Source organism: Equus quagga, chromosome 2 (genome assembly GCF_021613505.1).
Source record: "Equus quagga isolate Etosha38 chromosome 2, UCLA_HA_Equagga_1.0, whole genome shotgun sequence".
NCBI lineage: Eukaryota > Metazoa > Chordata > Mammalia > Perissodactyla > Equidae > Equus > Equus quagga.
In genome coordinates this window covers 85,601,746-85,622,135 of record NC_060268.1, presented here as the reverse complement: position 1 = coordinate 85,622,135, position 20,390 = coordinate 85,601,746, and the positions used below count along the sequence as shown (strand labels likewise).

At 39.9% G+C, this 20,390-nt stretch overlaps 1 protein-coding gene across 4 annotated transcripts in view; it reads left to right on the top strand.

The window, feature by feature from the left end:
• The window catches only part of MCTP2 (multiple C2 and transmembrane domain containing 2), a 228,022-nt gene that overhangs the window by 106,987 nt on the left and 100,645 nt on the right, over positions 1–20,390 (top strand). For all 4 annotated transcript variants that reach the window (XM_046653662.1, XM_046653663.1, XM_046653664.1 and 1 more), the window contains 3 exons: positions 3,330–3,516; positions 5,820–5,913; positions 19,043–19,145. In XM_046653662.1, the coding sequence (XP_046509618.1) occupies positions 3,330–3,516; positions 5,820–5,913; positions 19,043–19,145 (384 nt within the window). The remainder of the gene's footprint in view (positions 1–3,329; positions 3,517–5,819; positions 5,914–19,042; positions 19,146–20,390) is intronic.

Below are 20,390 nucleotides of genomic sequence, written 5' to 3'. Positions count from 1 at the left end.
AACATCAATTCACATGCTAAGCAGGTAACCTAAGAGGCTGGGTCATAACCCATGTGCAAAAGCATCAAGTTTTAATTTTGAACGATGTGATACTGCTATATCACTTTAATTTGTTTCTTCAAGTTACTAAGACAGTAAAAGTAAGTATTTGGCTGAATTCACCCTCATTAGTTAACTGAGAATGTAAAGTCCGTCCATTAGTTTGTGCTGAAATCCGCAATCTGTGGTTTGTGGGGCTTTTTCATCTAGCATACACAGGGCTATTTCATGCAGATGTTCTTTCTTCATTATCCAAAAAAATCTTTAAAAATTTCACAGTGGGTGGGAATGACTGAAAAGTTTGTGGAAATGCATTGTTTTCTGAGAAGAAACCCAATATTTACTTTGTGTCTCACCTGGTACGTGATTCAACTTTTGTCTAAAATAATAAACTGCTGTGTTCAAGTAAGTTGTGCCTTTAAACAGTCTCCAGGAGAGTCTGCAAAATTATGGTAAATATGCTCATATTGCTGATAGTCTTTTTAGATGACTTTTTAGGATGAATGTCAGGTCTATTTTGAACTATCCCAGAAAAATTTTATTGTTGCCTAATTCTGCATCTTTTTGTTTTTTGAGGAAGATTAGCCCTGAGCTAACTGCTGCCAATCCTCCTCTTTTTGCTGAGGAAGACTGGCCCTGAGCTAACATCTGTGCCTATCTTCCTCTGCTTTATATGTGGGATGCCTGCCACAGCATGGTGTGCCAAGCAGTGCCAGGTGCCATGTCCGCACCCAGGATCCCAACCGTTGAACCCTGGGCTGCCAAAGTGGAACATGCGCACTTAACTGCTGTGCCACCGGGCCGGCCCCTAATTCTGCATCATTTTGACTCCCAAACATTATTTGTTCTCAGAGCTCTTGTCTTTAAATAACTTTTGGTTGTTCAACAAACAAACAAAACCACCACTGCCATAACAAACAGGTAAAATTTTAAAGGACAAAAATAAATTGCCATTATTAGTGATATTAAAATAAATGTGCCCTAAATAGGTTTTTGCTAATTTGGACTAATGAACATGACTACTGGAGAAGATTCTTACACATTGGAATCATTCATCTTTTCATTAAAAAGAGCTCTATTATAGGGAAGTGTATGCAGCCAGCTAGACTAATGCTTGGGAAAGTATTCCTAAGCAGATGAAAACTGCCATACTGGTGAAGGATTCTTGGGTACTTAGTTTTGTAGAAATGTTGGTAGTTAAAGCATTTGATGTTTCTTTTCTTCCAGGCTGAATTAATTCCCCGCTTACATACTTGCCTATGAAATAAAAATATTTAGTAACCCCTCTTTTCACAGTAGTAAATTTTCACTTTACAATTTTCCTATTGCTGCAGAAAAAAATGGTTTTGATTCAAATCATAGAGGATTATTGAGAAAGACATATTTTTTGTAATGTGTCTCCAGTAGAAATACTTGATGTGAAAGCTTTAATTGCCACTTTTTCTCATAGCTGGAATCACTTTTGGTAATTAGGAAATAAACACCCACCTATATTTAATTTTATAGGTACATATCAGTATTAATTTATTTTAATTCTGTAGCAAAAACTGGCATAGATTTTTATCAGTATTATTGATTTGTGTGTGTATGTATGAGGAAGATTGGCCCTGAGCTGACGTCTGTTGCCAATCTTCCTTGTTTTGCTTGAGGAAGATGGTCCGTGAGCTAATATCCATGCCAGTCTTCCTCTGCTTTGTATGCGGGATGCCACCACAGCATGGCTTGATGAGCAGTGTGTAGGTCTGCACCCAGGATCTGAACCTGTGAACCCTAGGCCACTGAAGTGGAGCCCGAGAACTTAACCCCTATTCCCCTGGGCCTCCCCCTGTATTTTTCTTTTTAATTGGGAAGGGATTGCAAGCTTTCTTTAAAATTTATTAAACTGGAACTTTTTACATATCCATGTGTCTCAAAATTGTCATTGCTTAATATTTTAGCTCAGTTTACCTATTTCTAATTCTCTGCAAACATACAAAGTCCATTGAGGATTTAGTGTAAGAATCCAGCCTTTGTGCCGGCCCAGTGGTGCAGTGGTTAAGTGTGCACGTTCTGCTTCGGAGGCCTGGGGTTCGCCAGTTTGGATCCCAGGTATGGACATGGCACCGCTTGGCAAGCCGTGCTGTGGCAGGCGTCCCACATATAAAGTAGAGGAAGATGGGCATGGATGTTAGCTCAGGGCCAGTCTTCCTCAGCAAAAAGAGGAGGATTGGCAGCAGATGTTAGCTCAGGGCTAGTCTTCCTCAAAAAAAAAAAAAAAAAGAAAAGAATCAGCCTTGTCATACATTCTGAGAGTCACTGTTTCCATCTTTTATAAAGTCTTGAATATTCTCCTTATTCAGTAACTATGGAGGGCCAATGAGAATTACACAGACACACACATACATGCACACACACACACTCTACATGTGGGAACTACCACTGCCTACTCCCTCCCTCTCCTGGACCCTGCCTCCTTCACTCCCCTGCGCAGAAGCGGAGCAGGTGTGGTCCAGGCAAACTCAGAGTTTTCAGTGTTAAAGCACATAAATGGCTTAGCACCTCAGCCCCCCTTTTTGGTGTTTGCTTCTGTATTTAAATATGTTTGAGGTTTTCAACATCTCCAGAACATTGGCTGTTAAGAGGCGGAACATATGCAATTTCTAGCAGACAGGTACAGCCTTTCCTGGCAGTGCTGCTGAAATGGGATCAATCACCAGCACTTCATGCCCCATTTGTCCGAAAGAAATCCACCTGGGGAAACCCCTGTGGCACTGTGCCTATTAGGAAAACACCTTAACACGTTTGTTTCTTTAAATAAAAACTCACCAGTTGGCATTAATCTGGAAGAAATTGGTTTCTCCGTTAACTCTCTCCCTGCATTTCTCTTGTCTTTTCTCCTTTTCTTTGAACCACGCCCATTTATTCTCTTTGCTGGTAAAAGACACAGTGCAGAGAAGCCATATAAAAGCCCTCATCCTTAATACCTAATCTTTGAAACTTTTTTCTCCCTATTTCTTGATCTCATTGCCTTCCTGGCAAAGATCCGGCTCTTCTATTTTCATTTGTGATTCCCTCCCTGCTTCTTTCTCTTTGATTTTCTTTACCTCTTCCTCTCCTTCATTTTAGAGTGCATTAGGCTGGGAGTGAGTGTTAGGAGCTGGGGGCGTGGGGGGTGCCCTGCAACCTTCACTGCTCAGTAAACCCGGGTCCGGACAGAGTGAGGGTTCGGGGATGATGCAGTGAATATCAGCTGCTTTCGAAGTGGCCATGAGTTCATCGCTTTTCTTTCTCGATTCCTGCAACTTTTCCAGGTGTAAAGTGGATATCGCGGCACTCCCGCTCAAGCAAGCCAACTGCTTGGAGCTGCCACTGGATAGCTGCCTGGGGGCTCTGCTGATGTTGATCACACTTACTCCCTGCACGGGGGTCTCTGTCTCCGATCTGTGTGTGTGCCCCTTGGCAGACCCCAGCGAAAGAAAGCAGATTGACCAGCGCTATGTGAGTGCTTCCCCTGTTTTGCCATTCCCACCTCCCCCCGCCCCCACTTTTAAGTTGGAACAAAGTCTATGACTGAAAGACTGCATAAAAAGAGATCTTTGTCCAAAGTTTAATGGTATGTCTCATAAAACAAGACATCAGACCTAGAGGTTAATGCATTGGTGAGAAGGTGAAAGTAGATTAGAATTTGCCTTGCTCTATTCAAAGCCAAAAAAAATTTTGAATTGTTAGCTTTTAGGAACTCTTTAGAGAAAATCGAAATCCTTGAGGAGGCAAGCTATTGTTTAGCGTGTCTGCATATATAAATAGGAATTTTAATATATGGTCACAAAAGTAGTGTTTTTTTATTTTTTAACCAACCACTAATGTTCGCAATCTTATACTTTTCCAGAACCTCTTAGGATCAAGTGAGAAAATGCTTGTGTCTTATAAAGCAAAGCCGAACTCTAGGCAGACACGGAAGTCTGTTGCTTTGTACCACCCTGGATAATAACACTAGTTTGTGATTTTTACCTAAGCAGTCACCTTGTGCATAAAAGTCCACTCAGCATTTTTAAATCAAGTGGCTTTGTCGTCTTCATTTATTTTTTGTACTTTGGCTTTATAGGTGTCTTTATTTGAATTCTGTTTTTATCCTGTCTTCTTTGTAAATCAATGTTTATTTTATTTCCACACACCAAAGGCATGTTTTAGGAAAGTGGCATGAAAATGAGGCAAAGATGAATCCCTATTTAATGAGAATATTATTCTCAGCATTAACTTTAGTGCCCCAAATCCTTCTCTGTGCAAGTGTATTGATTAATTGAATAATTCTTTATCTTCAGGAATAGGAATCCTAGCCACACATTTATTGCCAACACAGATTCTGCATGCGAGGTTGGCATTTTCTAAAGAAATTGCAACCAATTCCACCATTCATAGCCTCTCTGATGACTTGAAGCAAACGAAAATGTGACGGGGAAAAATAAAACTTTTCCCCAAACTTTCCCCATGGATAAGTTGCAAAATTAACCAAATTCATGAGGAATGTCATGTATTTAAAAGGTGATGTTAGATAAGATCATAATGACTGCTTTGAATAATGCCTCAGGATTTGAGGAGTAATAATTGAAAAGAGGTTTGAAGAGGCTAACAAAACAGAAATATCAAGTGTTTTTTCCAGCTAGTGAGCTGGCTAGCATGTTAGAGGGAAGGAAGGCTATGTTACAAGACACAAGTTCCAGCCCCTGGATTTGTTTTTTAGGTTGTAAGAATAGATAATCTTCAAAGGCATTTCCACCTCTACATTGTAAAAGTATTATATTTCAAGTGTTTTCATCTTAGCTTAAACACTAGGATTTTTTTTTAGGTTGAAAATATAGAGCAGAAACAATTTTCAAAAGTTCTTAGCAGTGGTACACGTTAGGTTAGGCAAACCTTACCTATTATTAAGTTTTTGTTTTTCTCTCCTGAAATGCCTAAATAACAAGGATTTTACTATCCTTCCATAAATCTCTGGGGTTGGCTTATCACAAGTTTTCACTTATCTGGTGATAGCCGAAATACCAGATCGGAAGACTTGAAAGCAACATCGTTTTCAGCAGAAGTGTTCTGGAGGCATGTGACGCGAGTTTATCTGCTTCTCTCTTTCATGCACAATTTCTGAAGGATGCAGTATATATAGACGTCTACATATTGCTGTACATGCATAAGAATTATCAGTAGATATATTCAAGCTTTGGCTCATGTGAACTAAAAATTAAAGTAAATGTGAATATAAGGTGACACTAGATGCTCAATCTCTGATCTAATGAGCTGGCTAAAACATGGACCAGAAAATCCTCTCCGTTTCCACCCCTCCTCTCTTTCCAGGGGTAATAAGTATCTATGAAGGGTGCAAGTTTAGTCCTCTGGTGTCCATAAAGTTTGCACTAAGTAGGTCAGAATAATGTTGCCTTTTCGGGTGATTTAAAAGTCTCATTAAAGAGAAAGAAGGGGAAAGAGAAAATGAATGTAGTTCCACACACATTTTCCCGGCGGGATATCTGTGCTATCACCAGGGGGCGATGTTCAAAGTAGATTGCACGTGCTTTGTAATTTGTCTGTTTCAAAGCCCTAGTTAATTAATTCTCAGTCACTTTTAATCTGGTTGCTGTAAATGCGTAACTGGCCAGTTGACTGAGATAATGCACTTTGGAACTTTTCGAAGCATTGCATGAGAAAAGTGAGGATAAATCTAGAATGGACTTCCTGTAGGACTTGACGGCAGTAAACAGTATGTTAGAAAGCTGTTTTCATTTGTGATCTACCTTTCTTCCCCCTAGTGCTTACAGAACTCCCTGAAAGATATGAAGGACATCGGCATTTTACAAGTGAAAGTTTTGAAGGCAGTCGATCTCTTAGCAGCCGACTTCTCAGGTATGAAACATTGTTATTTTTATTTTTGTTTATTTCCTGCTTTGCCATGATTTCATGGCAAAGCAAAATGTTTTCCTAAGTAGAAGCATGGATGCAGTAATTGCAGTCTTTCCAATAGAGTACTAGAAGGAAAAAAGATGCAGGCGAGCAACTTCTTCACGTAACATTTTTTACAAAATTATGTTTTCAAGTAATTTTACTATGATTAGATAATGAACTAGTCCATTGGCTTTCAAGGATATTTGTGGATTATTAGTGTTACAACTTCTTTGGTTTTGAATTAATTTGTGGATGAAGCTTTTCTCCAGCACCTTGACGGGCAGATTTGCCTTCTTGCCTTTGCTTGCTCGCGGTGCTCTGTGCTGAATGTGTTCATTCTTCAAAGTATAGACCATGTGATTCCTAAATCTGAGCATGAGGGTGGACCTGGCTGGTACTTCTCTGTAAGTTACCAAAGTCTTGGCCATGGAGCCACCTTGCAGTTGACGTTGTCTTATACAAAATTCTCTTGGTGCTTCACTAACTTGAATAGAGCATGTCTGCTTGGTCCTGAATGATGCCTGACCACGAGGAGAGTAATCCAGACATCCCAGTGTCTGATTGCAGGTTGACTCTCCACTCATTGCCAAATTACCCCCTTGTACTGACGAACAATATAGACACTTATATGACAGATGCTGTTTACCAAGTAAATTGATGAATATGGCGACTATTATATAGCATGATTCTGTCTATTGACACAGTATTACATAGGTTTTTTGGGAGGAAGATTGGCCCTGAGCTAACATCAGTTGCCAATCTTCCTCTTTTTGCTTGAAGAAGATTGTTGCAGAGCTAACATCTGTGCCAGTCTTCCTTTATTTTGTATGTGGATGCCACCACAGCATGGCTTGATGAGAGGTACTAGGTCCGTGCCCAGGATCCAAACCTGTGAACCCTGGGCTGTTGAAGCAGAGCACACGAACTTCACCACCACACTACCGGGCTGGTCCCATGCATGGTTTTTTAATCTCATACCGTTAGAATGTGGTCTACTCTTTACCTTCCACATAGAGACAATTACACTTTATTTGTGTAACTTTTTGAGCTTCTAAAACTGAGTTTGAGGAAACTCAAACTTTGGAAAAGAGGATTTTAATTTTAAGCACTTTATATTACGAAAATGATGGAAAATATAAACTTAGTTAAAAAACAAAAGGAGTTTTCCTCACCCTCCCTCAAAAAATGAACCAATGGAAATCACTACTCTGTAAATCCCTGTTCTCTGTCTTAAGGAAATGGCCAGTGAAACGATCCAAAAATGGTTTTTTGGCCAATATGAATATATAAATTCTCAGGGTTGTAGATGAAATACTCAAATGATTACTTCTAATATTCATTAATTTCATCACAAAATGTTTATAGTCTCAAATTGATCTCAAGATTTTCTTTTTAAAACTTATAGTTTATGAAAATACTTAATTCAAACATTTCACGTGTGCCTTTGAGATTAGTAATTTTGTCATCACAAATGTCAAGCACATTTAGGGTTGGCTACCAGTTTTCCAGAGCAAGTTATTTTTACCTCCATCTAAGTGTTTAGATAAGCTCTTTTTGAATATATGATTGCTGATGTCTCAGGAAAAGTTGTCTCAAGCTCCAAGAACCCATATATGCCTTTGAGTGGCGTTTTCAAAAATTCTTTCTGTAGTTGTTTATTTTTTTATTATTTTTTATTATGTAGTTTTTTATGTTATGCATATCCTGAAAAAGGGAAGTCTTTCTAAAGACCACAATATAAGGCAAAACCCTCTTTTCAGAAGAATAATTTTGGGGGAAAACATTGACATTTTCTTTATATTCAAGATATTCAGTAGATAGTTTTGGCATGGATGAAGGTGAGCACCAAAGGATTCTAGTAACAAAAATCAGTGGTTGGAAATCAAATAATTCTGTGTGCTTTGACTGAATGCCCTGGTGTTTTACTATCTCCATATTCTTTATGAGAAAATTGTCACTCTTCTGAATTGAAGCAAAGATCCTTGTCATTAGGTAACATGTCTTTAGACCATATTGATATTTATTTTTAGAATCAAATTTCACAGTCTGTGTTCTTTACAGGTTGGCAGGCTCCTAATGTGAATTGTTCAGTCTGTTCCCAACCAGGGTATTGCTTTAGAGCAAGAAAGGGGACGTATTCTAGAGAGTAGTAACTTTTCTAAGTGAAAAAAGAAGTGGATTCAGATTGTGGTGAGGTAGCAATAGGGATGTAATTAATACCTCCAAGAGGTTTGTCTTGTAGTGGTATCATATCATATTATTGTTACCAATCCACTAGATACACGCTAAAAAACTGCCGGCTTCACTTGATGATGAATCAGAAGGGGTACCCATCATTGTCAGTGCCAGGACATTTAAGAAATAAGTAACTATTTATACCGCATGCCCAGCATTTTCCAGTCAGCCTTACTTTATAAATGAGCATTCCGAGGCAGTTGCTCAGGGAACAGAGTGTTCACCCCTGCAAATAAAAAAGAAATACATTTGCTCTGAATAAGCAGGGCCATTCTCAAAGAGCCCTGGGCATCTTAGACAGAGTACAAAAGGGAACTTTCCAACCTTCCTACTTTTCTTTCATGATAGTTTTTTTGGTTTTTGTTTTGTGGTGGTTGATTGTTTCTTAAAAATAATACCAAATTGACCTTAATAACTGGTGCTTCAAGTTTGTTTCGCCTAAGATTCGGGGAACCTGATAAAGCAGAAGTCCACAGGGGCAGGTCTTGGCCGTGGTCCGTGTGGAGGTCACGGTTACAGCCTGCAGAGCGCTGGGACCTCAAGTCCTAGAGGAGGAATGCATGCACTTGGCAAGCCCTGCTGTCAGTGGTTTGCCAACTTTAAAATTATCTCTATCTTTGCAAGTAACAATTAGAAAAAGAAAATATCTGTCAATTATGCCACTGTGATCAGACTAGAAGGATATTCCTCATTAGTGGTTATTGAGGTTATGATTATATAGTCTTAGGAAGAAATTAAACTTTGGAGAAATTAAATCTTCATTACTTTGCTAGTATTTTAGAACATTGGAATAATATATGTACATATTATATGCATAGTATATATACACATATACTAAGGTGAATTTCTTTTCCATGAAAAATTTAAAAATGTTTTTATATAAAGAAAAATTAGTGTATCCTTTCAAACATGTTAAAAGATATTAATATCCTAAATCTACATATATTAACAATATTAAGATGTTTACGAAAGATAAAGGTTTCAAAGCTCTAATATATGAAAAAGATATTTATTGTTTCTTCAAATTAATTCTTTATTTTATAAATATCCTTTTTTATTATGTGATCGAACCTATTCAGTATTAGTAGACTTATATATGGCTTGGTATTTTTTATGACTGCCATTTGTTTGTATATAAGTGAGAAGACGTTTTATTTTAAGGAATCTGAAGTAATCTATCTTCTCTTGTAGCCCATCCCTCTAAAATTGGTGAAAGTTATCTTAATGTTCTCTACAGCCAGTGTTAGATGTGGATAGCCTTAAGGAGTTATTCTAATGGAAGAGCCTGTCAGATATTTTTATTAAAGAGTTTGTCTCACCAACACCTTATGCCCAACGTAACCTAAAATTTTTAAGTAATAGGTTATCCAGTCTGATGTCATTACTTCTGTGGTGAACCGGGCCCTAGCCTTGATTCACAAAACAGTTGATAAATTGTGCTTGGAGACTCAAGGTGAGCAAAGCTGTCTGCAATGTTTACTGAGACCAACATACTTCACTTACTGTTGCTAGTCCCAAAACTCAGCTGTTGCGAGAAGAAAGTAACCCACATCCTAATGATTAAAAGAGAGAGAGAAACGCTTTGTTCAGGACAAAGCTGGGAAGTGGTTGGGGAACAGGTTCTCTATCCACAGTAGAAGCTCAGAGAGAGTAGTGCTGCATTTTCTACTGTGCCAAGGGGCACGTCAGATTCATGAATTGATACTGCTGGAAAAACCCACAAAAACTGCAGAGTTTATTTCACAGCCTATAGAAAGATAAAACAGTAGATAACAGGTAAATTGAAAATTGTTGGGGAATGGAAATATCTTCTGGTCCTAATTGTAGTTCAGTACAAATGACAACACTTATCTTACCTATTGAGAGATTAACCAGTGAAGACTAGGAAACTGTTTACGACAGTTCAGTGCATATGTGGAGAATTGTTCTGGGTAGCAGGATTAGAATTGATGGAATGCTGTGAGGAAGCTGCTAGAATTGTAACATGGAGGAGTTACTTCAGCATAGCAGTATGGAAACCATGATGTCCACCATTTGAGTAACGTGCCTGCCAAAATTCAGCACCTGGTCAATGACTCTTATATTCTTAGAATTACATGTGGGTTTCACACATCTTCCTCCCTGTTAATTAAGCTTTCTCTTTATTAATTTTGTTCTTTAAAATAATTCTTATATATTGATACCCTTCCCCCTAAGGAATCTTCCAATGGCAAGACTGATGATTCTGTAGTCTCCGTCTGCTTTATTCTTCCACCCTGTTACCACTACCAAGATGCCTCCACCCATTAGGAATTCTAACATAAGATAGAAGAGATAGAAACTTAAGAGAGTCTTCTTAACTGTGCCATGTCCACAGTAGCAAGAGCCAGCAAAGCCTTGTTGCAAGCCGTTCTCCGTGTTGCATGATAATAAGTAACATAACAACAGAGCATAGTATACTTCTCAATATCCATTCTTTTGTAGCATGATCCTATCTTAATTTTTCATGTTCCTATCATTATAGTAATCTGTATGTCATGATGAGAAGCTGGAGAGTTATCAGGAGACAATGAAGGAACAAAACTGGAAATACTGTCTTTACTCACAATTTGGAGTTACTTGTTCTGGAGGGATTTTTCTTTCATCCTTGTAACTTTTTGGCACTCTTTGCCCTACAAATCCCACCCATGAAATGCAAAATGTTTCCCAATATATTTAGATCTTCTTGACTTCTCGGCAGTAGGGTTGTCACTGGGACCCTTTCTCTGTTTCCATTGTTAACAAGACAACTACCAAATTGACATAATCCCAAAATATCTTTCAGAGGAATGGAAAAGACAAGATTTTCAGACAAGGAAAAATGTGGGTTATTGTGAAGCTGCCTTATTTGATAAATAAGCATGTTAGGGGCTATCATAGTACAGGATCCAGGAGAGAAAAAGATACATTTCATTCTCTACCCTACCCTGCTTCTTTCCAGGGAGCCCAGGATCATTTCCCAACTGCTTTTTAGGTTTATCTCAACTTAAGAAAAGTCAGGTTGGTTGTAGATCTAGTGATCTTCGAGAAATAATCACTGAACACCTGCTGTAGATCAGATACCCTTTCCTCCTCGACTGCAGAATGCCAGTAGAGGGTGGCATGGCCATTGACGTGGATGAGGACCTCACTCAAGATTGGGTGGCATTTCTAGTTCGCTGGTTCCTTGGCATTGCCATTAGGAGGAGCTCTTGGTCTGTCCCACACACATGGTTGATTCCCATGACTGCAGTAACTTTCTCCATTCTCTCATTAAGCACAAGAACCCTTTCCAAGTGTCTGTGATTCATGCCGTAAGTAAATGAATGTTCAGTTCAATGATTTATGCATTGAAGACGAACATTAGACCCTATTTTCTTCTTCTTTATTTTTGTGCTAGTTGCCTCTCATTTTAATCTCAGTATTTTATGGTACAGAAGATGTCTAGAAACAGAGACTCATTTGTAACTCTTAGTTCCACCACGTACTGGCCTTGGGTCCACTCTAAGCCTTCTTTTCCTCGTGGGTATTTTGAGGGTTAAAACCTAAATGAACATGCCTGACACATAGTACATACTCCATAAATGCTATTCCCATTCTTTATTAAATTTATTTTATTTGAATATAGTTGATATGGAGAATTTCACAAGTTCTTGTCTTCTTGATATTTTGTTCATAATTTCCCTGATTTTAAATAATGTTGGAAATACCAGCATTGCTAATTATGTTTAGCTTTTCAACCACTTTTCGAAATCTATAATTACTATTCTATGATGTTTTTTCTTTTTGTTTCTGCTTCTATTGCCTGATAAAAGTGAAGAAAAAAATATGTTTTATGGTAGGAAAATTCTCATGCTTAGCCAGTTTAGTGCTTGCATTCTCATTTGGATAATCTGGATAATAGTTTTATCAATATAAAATACTTTTGTGGGCTCATCAATTTTTTTTGTTATACATGAAAGTGCTATTCTGAGAAACTGTTGACCAAAATACGGCATTTCGATCCCATGTTATAGAGTAGAAATATTCCAGCCATATGCTCTAATACTGACTTTTGAATAGTTACTGTAAATTATAACACTGGCGATAAGTTTTTTGTTGTTTTTGTGGTTTGAAACATAAGACTACTCCTATCAGAAAATAAATAGTCCTATAGTTATTGTTCACTGGGAATTTTAAATCTCATATCCGTTTTCTGGTTTGTTTTCATTGTCTCTTTCTTGAAGCTGTATCCATAGCAATACCTTTCCTCTTAAAGATGCCCTATTTTCAAAGGATGACTGTAATTGCAATTTCTAGAAAGCTCAGCAGTCGTGACTGAACGCTTTTAATTTTCATGAGAACCTCATGGATAGCTGAGCGCAAATCAAGACCAACTTTTTAAAAACACATCAAAAACTATATAAATCTGTCTTTGGCAGGCCATCTGCTTTAACAGGCTGCCAAAGAACGTCGTCTCCAGTCAATGTAAAGTTTGGGAGTGGATAGAAGATTTAGCAATTTGTAACTTACTGGCACCTGAGAGTGAATGAATTCAGTTTATTTGTGTTGTCTTGTGAATTAAGAAAGGAATCACTTTGGTCTTACTGGTTGGGTTCTTAGTAATAATTTATTCAGCATATGTACCTCCTCTGTGAGAGAGCCTGTGGTAGGCCCTGGTGACATATGAGAAATAGGAATTCGTCCCTGCCCTCACTTGAAGTGACTAAACCAGTAGCTTCTAATGACACTTACACTGCTAAGGTCAAGAACAGGGTGCCAAAGTTCAATAAAGGGACACCTGACTGGTTTTCCTGAAGGAAGCAGTGTTTTAGCTCAGATGTCAGCAGACATAAAGGAAAAGCATTTTAAAATGAGGGAACAGCATGTTCCAAAGCCCGCAGGGCTTTTCCAAAGCCTTGAAGAAAGCAAGTGTGATTAGAGAACAGAGCAAGGAAGCCCCAAGGGGAGAGGAGGCTAGTGTCTCTGGTCGGCCTGGATTACATAGGAACACAGGGGCCAGGTGAAGACGTTAGGGAGCTATTTAAGTAAGAGAGTGATATGATCTGATATGAGCTTATAATATTTTATTCTGGTGGCTGTGAGGAGCAAGGGTTTGAAGAGGCAAGAGTGAGAATGGGGAGGTGTGAGGCAAATTCAGTGGATGATGGTGTTTACGGAATTTGCATGGTGACCGGGAAATGGAGCTCAAAGAAGGACAAATTCTTATGTTACTAGTTCTTGTTTGTTCTATGTTTGTGCTAGAATATTACAACTTCATAAATTTAGTTAAATAACATTTCAGCAAAATTAAGTCCTCCTCTTCCACCCAGGCCTGATGTAGACCTGTCTGCACGTTGCTCTGGATGTCTGCCGTGGCCAAGGGAGCAGGTCCTCACCTGTATGGCTCCTCAGAGGCCATTATTTGGGTAGGGGAGTTTGCAACCCCTGGGGAAGGCAGAACAGACTTGAAAGGTTAGGCCCAGAGCAAATAGAGATCAAGGTTTCCTCTTCTTTTAAAATCCCTCTCAGCTCCTAGCACAGTGCTTTCCACATAGTGGGGAATCATAAAGGACCATCATACAGTGAGGCATTATAACACCCAAACTAAGGAACGTAGAAGTCCAGGGCAGGGGGTGGAGGCTCCCTGGAGCTTGAGGTTGTAGAGAAAGTTCCATGAAGATAATGCATCTTGAACTAGGCCTTGGATGTCAGCTGGCCTTTCTATTTTTGGAGAGGAGTGGGGATTTGGAGAGCATTACAGGGAGAGGCCATTCCACATGCGGAGTAGGAAGGAGGATGGAGCCCTGTCCCTCTGTGTGCTGGTTAGGGTTGGGGGAAAGACACGCCAACCTTGATAAAGGGTTTGGGAGTAGAGGATAGATCAGGATGGATTGTGGGGAATGAGTTGTCAGAGAACATAGATTTTCAGGATGAGCACTAGAATTTGCTCGAATTTATGATAGTAAGGTTAACAAGCAAATGGTTGGAAACCAGGCATGAAGGGAGAGTTTCTGGAAATCTAGTCTGGCATGGCTCGATTGCTACCCCCACCTTCCCCACCTGTCTGTGCTATCATGCTCTACGCTTACCTTCAGGAATTATCTTCTAGAAATCCTTCTTCGGATCCTGCCCCTTGTGTTGACAGTCTGTAGTGGCTCCTGGCTGCTGAATGAGTAAAAAGAAAGGAAATCAAATGAGGAAAAGGACTGGTCATGACCCTCAAGGCTTCAGGCCAGTCTCTGCATTGATCCACCCATATCTTATATTTCCTGATTGCCACTATTTAGCTGTATATATCTCTCTGTGTGTGTCTGTTTTTCTGTCTATCTATCTATCTTGTTAATAAATTTAAGGCTCTGATCTGTTCCTGTCTCCTCAAGAAGGACCTACCCATTGCTACTAGCCAAATCGGCCCTCTCCTGAACCTTGCTTAGGTTTCACCTCCAGTGTGAAATCTTTCTGAACTTTAACTCACCAGATGAAATTTCTCTGAAATTTAGTTTCCTCATCTGCCAAATGGCACAGGCATTCCTTATCTCATAGAGTTGATATGATGATTAAATGAGAACCTGCATCAAGCTTGTTTTCTTGCCCAGAGTCAGAAGAGCATGGCTCCCTCTAGCCAGCACCCGTCTCTGGGAGCCAGGAATGTCCCTGCTGCCCTGTCTTACCGGGCCAGGGCACTCTTCACAGAGAGAAAAGGTGGTGGGGGCGTGTATACGTTGTATGCCTGCCTTGGGCCCCTTAAATGAAATTTGTTAGTGCCATTGAGTCAATTCCAACTCCTAGCAACCCTGTGGACAGCAAGGCAGAACCCTGCCTGGTCTTTTGGTACCATTCTAGCGCTGTATCAGGCAATGCTCCTTTGCTATTCACAGGGTTTTCATAGCCAATTTTTTGGAAGTGAGTGGCCAGGTTTTTCTTCCTCGTTTGTCTTAGTCTGGAAGCTCTGTTGAAACTTGTCCACCATGGGTGACCCTGCTGGGGTTTGAAATATCAGTGGCATAGCTTTCAGCATCACAGCCACATGCAGCCCCCACAGTATGACAACCGCCAGACAGGTGGTGTGGTTCTCTGACTGGGAAATGAACCTGGGCCACGGCGGTGAGAGCACCGAATCTTGGACTGCCAGAGCTGGTTATTAAATGAAATACGGGGCTAACTATGGCACAGAAATGTATAAATGTGGAATATAAGCGAAGTAAGGAAAATATACAGTTGAAGACCGGAAATGGGAGCGACATAGCCGCTGGCCGGGATTGTGGCAAAAGTTTTCCTTGGAAAGGCGACATTTGCTGAAAAGCAGAGATTATTATGAGAGTTCCTTGAAGGTAATGACTTGGTGGTCTGTGTACATCAGGATCTGGTTCAGCGCCAAGAGCAGAGTTGGTGCTTAATAAATATTTGTCAGATGAATGATATGACCTCTAAAATACATTTATTACTTGTCATTCAACTTCTGTAACTGATATAGAGGTAAAATTCTTTAAATGAGAAACCTCTGCTTGCCATTCAAGGAATATAAATGAATTTTAAAGTGGTGTTGAAAAGTAGCAAAGACTATCGAGTGTACGGTGCTGTAAAACCACCGTGAAACTGAATCGCCGGTGGTGTAACCATGTCAAGGTGACATGGCATCTGGATGTAGAAGAGATCATGTAGATGTTTTACCTGTAAAAAGAGGGGAGAGCAAGGAGGAAAAGTCCAGACCCAAGCATATGTGTGTCAGTTGGCCTGGTGCTGTTTGCTTGGTACCATTGGGGAACAGTTGGACATTTCATTTATTAGGGGAGATCATTTTTATCCCCAATAATAATATCCATTTTTTAAATTTGATTGAAAGTCCCCATATATCAGGAACCTTTTAAGGGAAAGAAATCAATCCATGAAGTGTACATAAATTACTCTATAAATGTTTTGATGTTCTTGTTTCTTCTTCCCCCTCTCTGCCTGTTTATACTGTAATATTAATAAATGCAGCATTTTAATGAGCTTTGACGGAATTATCTTCAGAGACTTGGTGCTGTGTGTTCCTTGGAGACACATAACTGAAGTTCCCAGTTTCTGGAAGGAAGTCTGTTCCTCATTAGCTGGGACAGCTAAGAGTGTGCTGGCTCAAGAGAGAGTGGGCCGCAGCTCAGCTCACCTGTGTCTGCACAGGACCGGCAGCGTCTGCCCTGCTGTGGAGTAGCCCCAGGGCTTTCATTAAAAGTGTCAGACGGCTTCCCCAGAGTGAGTGCTGATGGCATGTCATGTTGCTGTCTCTGGCGGAGCAGCACTGACACCTACTAACAGTCTGACAAACGGTTAAGTAGCTGTTTCAGCGTAGGGTGAGGAATCGAGCCTCGTCTACTTGAGCATTAAGCCATTAAGCCAGGAACGTGTGTTCTCTTTCCTGGTCACAGTTATTGAAGAGGCGTTATGTTCCTCCCCAGCCAATCCCTACCCCATCGCTGCAAAATGCATTCCCAGAGTAAACCTGTCTTTAAATAAGCAAGGCATTTTGCAGATGCACATGGATTTTTGCGTTCATTTGATTTTGGCTGCCCAGCATCTGAAACCCTTTCTCGGTGGGGACGTTTCACTTTGTATTTTTTGGAGAAGGGGTCACAGCCCACTTTCGTTCACAGAAGCTGAAAAGCCAGTACAGACAGTCCCTGACTTAGAATGGTTCGACTTATGACTTTTCGACTTTACAACGGAGTGAAAGCAATACACATTCCCTAGACACCATACTTCGAATTTTGAATTTTGAATTTTGATCCTTTCCCAGACTAGCGCGATGTGTGGTACACACATCTCTTGTGACACTGGGCTGAAGCAGCGAGCCACAGCTCCCAGTCAGCCCTGTGATCATAAAGGTGAACAACCGTTGCCCTTACAGCCATTCTATACTCAAACAACCATTCCGTTTATCACTTTCAGTACAGTATTCAATAGATGACATGAGCTATTCAACGCTAGGTATAAAACAGGCTTTGTGTTAAATGATTTTACCCCACTGTAGGCTAATGTAAATGTTCTGAGCACATTTAAGGTAGGCGAGGCTAAGGCATAAGGTTCAGTAGGTTAGGTATATTAAATGCACTTTCGACTTAGCTATTTTAAACTTACGATTGGTTTCTTGGGATGTAACCCATTGTAAGTCAAGGAAGATCTGTTTCCTCTTTCTGAGCCCTGGCTGTTAGGACACGGGTTTTTGGCCAGGCAGGAGCAATCCGGTTCTTCCTCTGAGACCTTGACATCAACTTCAAATGAAACAAAGAAGCAGGAGTGGAGAATTCACAGTAGAGGCAGCCACACTCAGGGTCCAGGGACAAGAGTGCCTGGGGGACCAGTTTTCCTGGAAAGCAGAGTCCACACCAGACTTTGCCTGGGGTGAGATACTCACTGAGATTTTTGTGCCTAAGTCTTCCTAACTGTCATTGGTTTCTTAGTGATTTTCAAGCCTGATGTTCCAATCTTTGCAATGATTCTGAGAGCTGTTTGATATTATTTTAATATCAGATTTAAATTTAAATTGCTTTTCTACTAAATCTAGGCAGGGACCATTTCCACTATTTATAATTGACAACCCAGCTCATTCATTTATGTCCACGGTTTGATCACTGTCTCCAGGCCGCTGAGATAATGGCATTGACTTAAAAGCTTTGGTCAGGCATCCAACTGTCCAGGCCACCAGTCAGTTGCATGGAATCTCCTGTTTAATACTGACCCTTACCCACGCATCTGCTCTTCTTCTCTCCTTTTGTTGAAATATAGTCTTCATGCAGCCTCCTGTACATGTCAGTTCTCTATTGAAGAGCAGCACCTCAGAGCTCCTGGTTATTAAGTGAATTAGATGTAAGTTCAGTGACCTGAATGGTAGGCCAGTAGGTCAAGAGGCCTGAGCACTCTCTGCATTAGGCCCTGGCCTGGGATTCCTTGGCCATTTGTTGGAGGAGCATCTGTCCTTATGCCCCCAATTAATTTAGTATGCACAGCTTTGTAAAGTGCCGTGTGCTGCAGAGGGGGGCAATGTGTTCCTGTCGTATGGACATTATAGAACCATTCATTCTTTCGCTGGCAGTTCCGATTCTAGATCCCTCTGCCAAACCTAACAATAGGGGAGAGCATTTTTACCTGGTAATTTCTGGTCCAGCTTTAGATTTTTGATTTTTTTCTTCTTTTTTCTTTTGGAAGATGTGTGAGGTAGGGTGGAAAAAGATGAGGTGAGATGGGAGAAATAAGAGTTAAGCTTCATTTTCTTTGTTAGATAAAAACTTTGAACTTACTTTATAGAATTATACTTCTGCATGTTTAGGAGCACCAAAAATGTCATATATATGTTGTCATAAAGTACTAAATATATAGGATTATATGTGTTTGTGGCCAGTCACTCCAGAGCAGAGTTTTAATGCCTAGATCGCCGTGTTTACACTTTTTCTCACTTTGTTCACAGCTATGTGAAGCCTATAAGTTATCATAGGCTTCCAGTTATAGAAGAGTAATAATCTATATTGACTCAAAGAGAATTTAGGAAGGAAACAGAGACGAGCTTCTGTTTTAAAACAAAACACAAAAGAGGACTCTCTCATGTGCCAAATCGATAGCTGCTTCTATGAAACCTATGTGGCCATTGGCTCTCAAAACTGCATGTGGATTGTGTATCAGTCCCAATCTGTTAAGTATGCTAACATTTCAAGACTTGTAGGCTCTGTCCATCTCCCAGATTCCTATATCGCGCTTCCACAGGGCTTGCTGGAAAGAGAGGCTCACCTTCGCTCTTTGAGCAAGCACAATTTTATTGTCATCAAAGTGCGTAGCTTTTGTTTACTTTGCCTCTGTCACTTTAGAGAGCCATTTGTCTCTGACCAATGTCTGTGTTCTCTTCCAGGAAAGAGTGATCCTTTTTGCTTGTTGGAGTTAGGCAATGACCGACTTCAGACACATACCATTTACAAAAACCTCAACCCTGAGTGGAACAAAGTTTTTACATTGTAAGTGCTTTAGCCTCTGGAATACCAAGGAGTGGCTCTAACTTAGAGACCAATTATTTCTGATAGGTTTGGGGCAGGCCGGGGCTCTTGAGTGGAAATTTCTGTCCATTTTTATGTGCAAAGAATGAATTTTATTGTTTTTTCCTTCTGAAAACCTTTTATCCTTTCATTTTATAGAGTGTGGTGTTAATAATAGAAGAGAGCATTCAGAACTGGAAGGGAGGGTTATAGGAGGCGTTTGTAGAGTAAATCTTTTAGTGACTAAATTAATCTGTGAGTAGACGGAAGCTTCCATATATCCAGAGTAATTCATTCCTGGGTTAACGAAAATTACAAATGGAGACCTGCCTTAAATTCAAGGAACGTCTATGTTACAACATTATTTTAATGCCTGAAGATATGTATTCTGCCAGAGTCATTTGGAAAATACAGATTATCTGTGATTTCTCGAAAACTTCCGAAGGCTTTTTGTATTTCAGCTTATTGAATGACCTGCTCCACGGCAATGCCCTGCCCCCTCTTTCTAACTTGGTCATTTAGGAGTCTGGATGTATTTTCTAGTTTGCTTTAGATTCCAAGGCACCTGACCATCAAGAGGAGATGCCTGTTGAAATTGGTTGAAATGGTGGCACACTGCCCTCATGATGCTGAAGAAATGCTCTATCTGTGCTTATAACCGAAAGAATAAAGTTTCTTTTGAATGGAGTTGATGGTATAGTGGAAAGTTCTCAAGGATTTATGAGAAGTGGACTAAATCTGCCCAGCAAGTTTGCAGATCACCATACTCAAGTCTCTTGTTTGCCCAACAGACTGCCAATGGACATGGCCCCGTTTTCCGTTGTTGCTGATGTCTGGATTCTGGTCAACATAAAAAATGTTTCTCAATATGCATGGGATTTTTATTATTTTGTGTTTCAACAATAGGAAATTTTCTATGGATCTCAGCAAATGGTGATTTTGACCACTTTTTAAAGAGAATTCTTCATTAATTTAAGTCAAGAAAATCTTGTTTTTGCTCATCTTATTCGGAAGCTGCTTTGAAATCACTGTCTTCTTACCCTCCTCATTCTGTCTCCCATTCTTTCTCTTCATCCTGTTACTTGAACAGTCTTACCCTTGAGTGCACATATACATGGAAAGTGTCATAGTAAAAAAGTTGACTTTTTTTTCATGTGGATGTCTGAATCTTCTGTGATGGAAGGTTTGGGAATACAGTCAGTTTGATTTAATTTTTGGAATTTAATT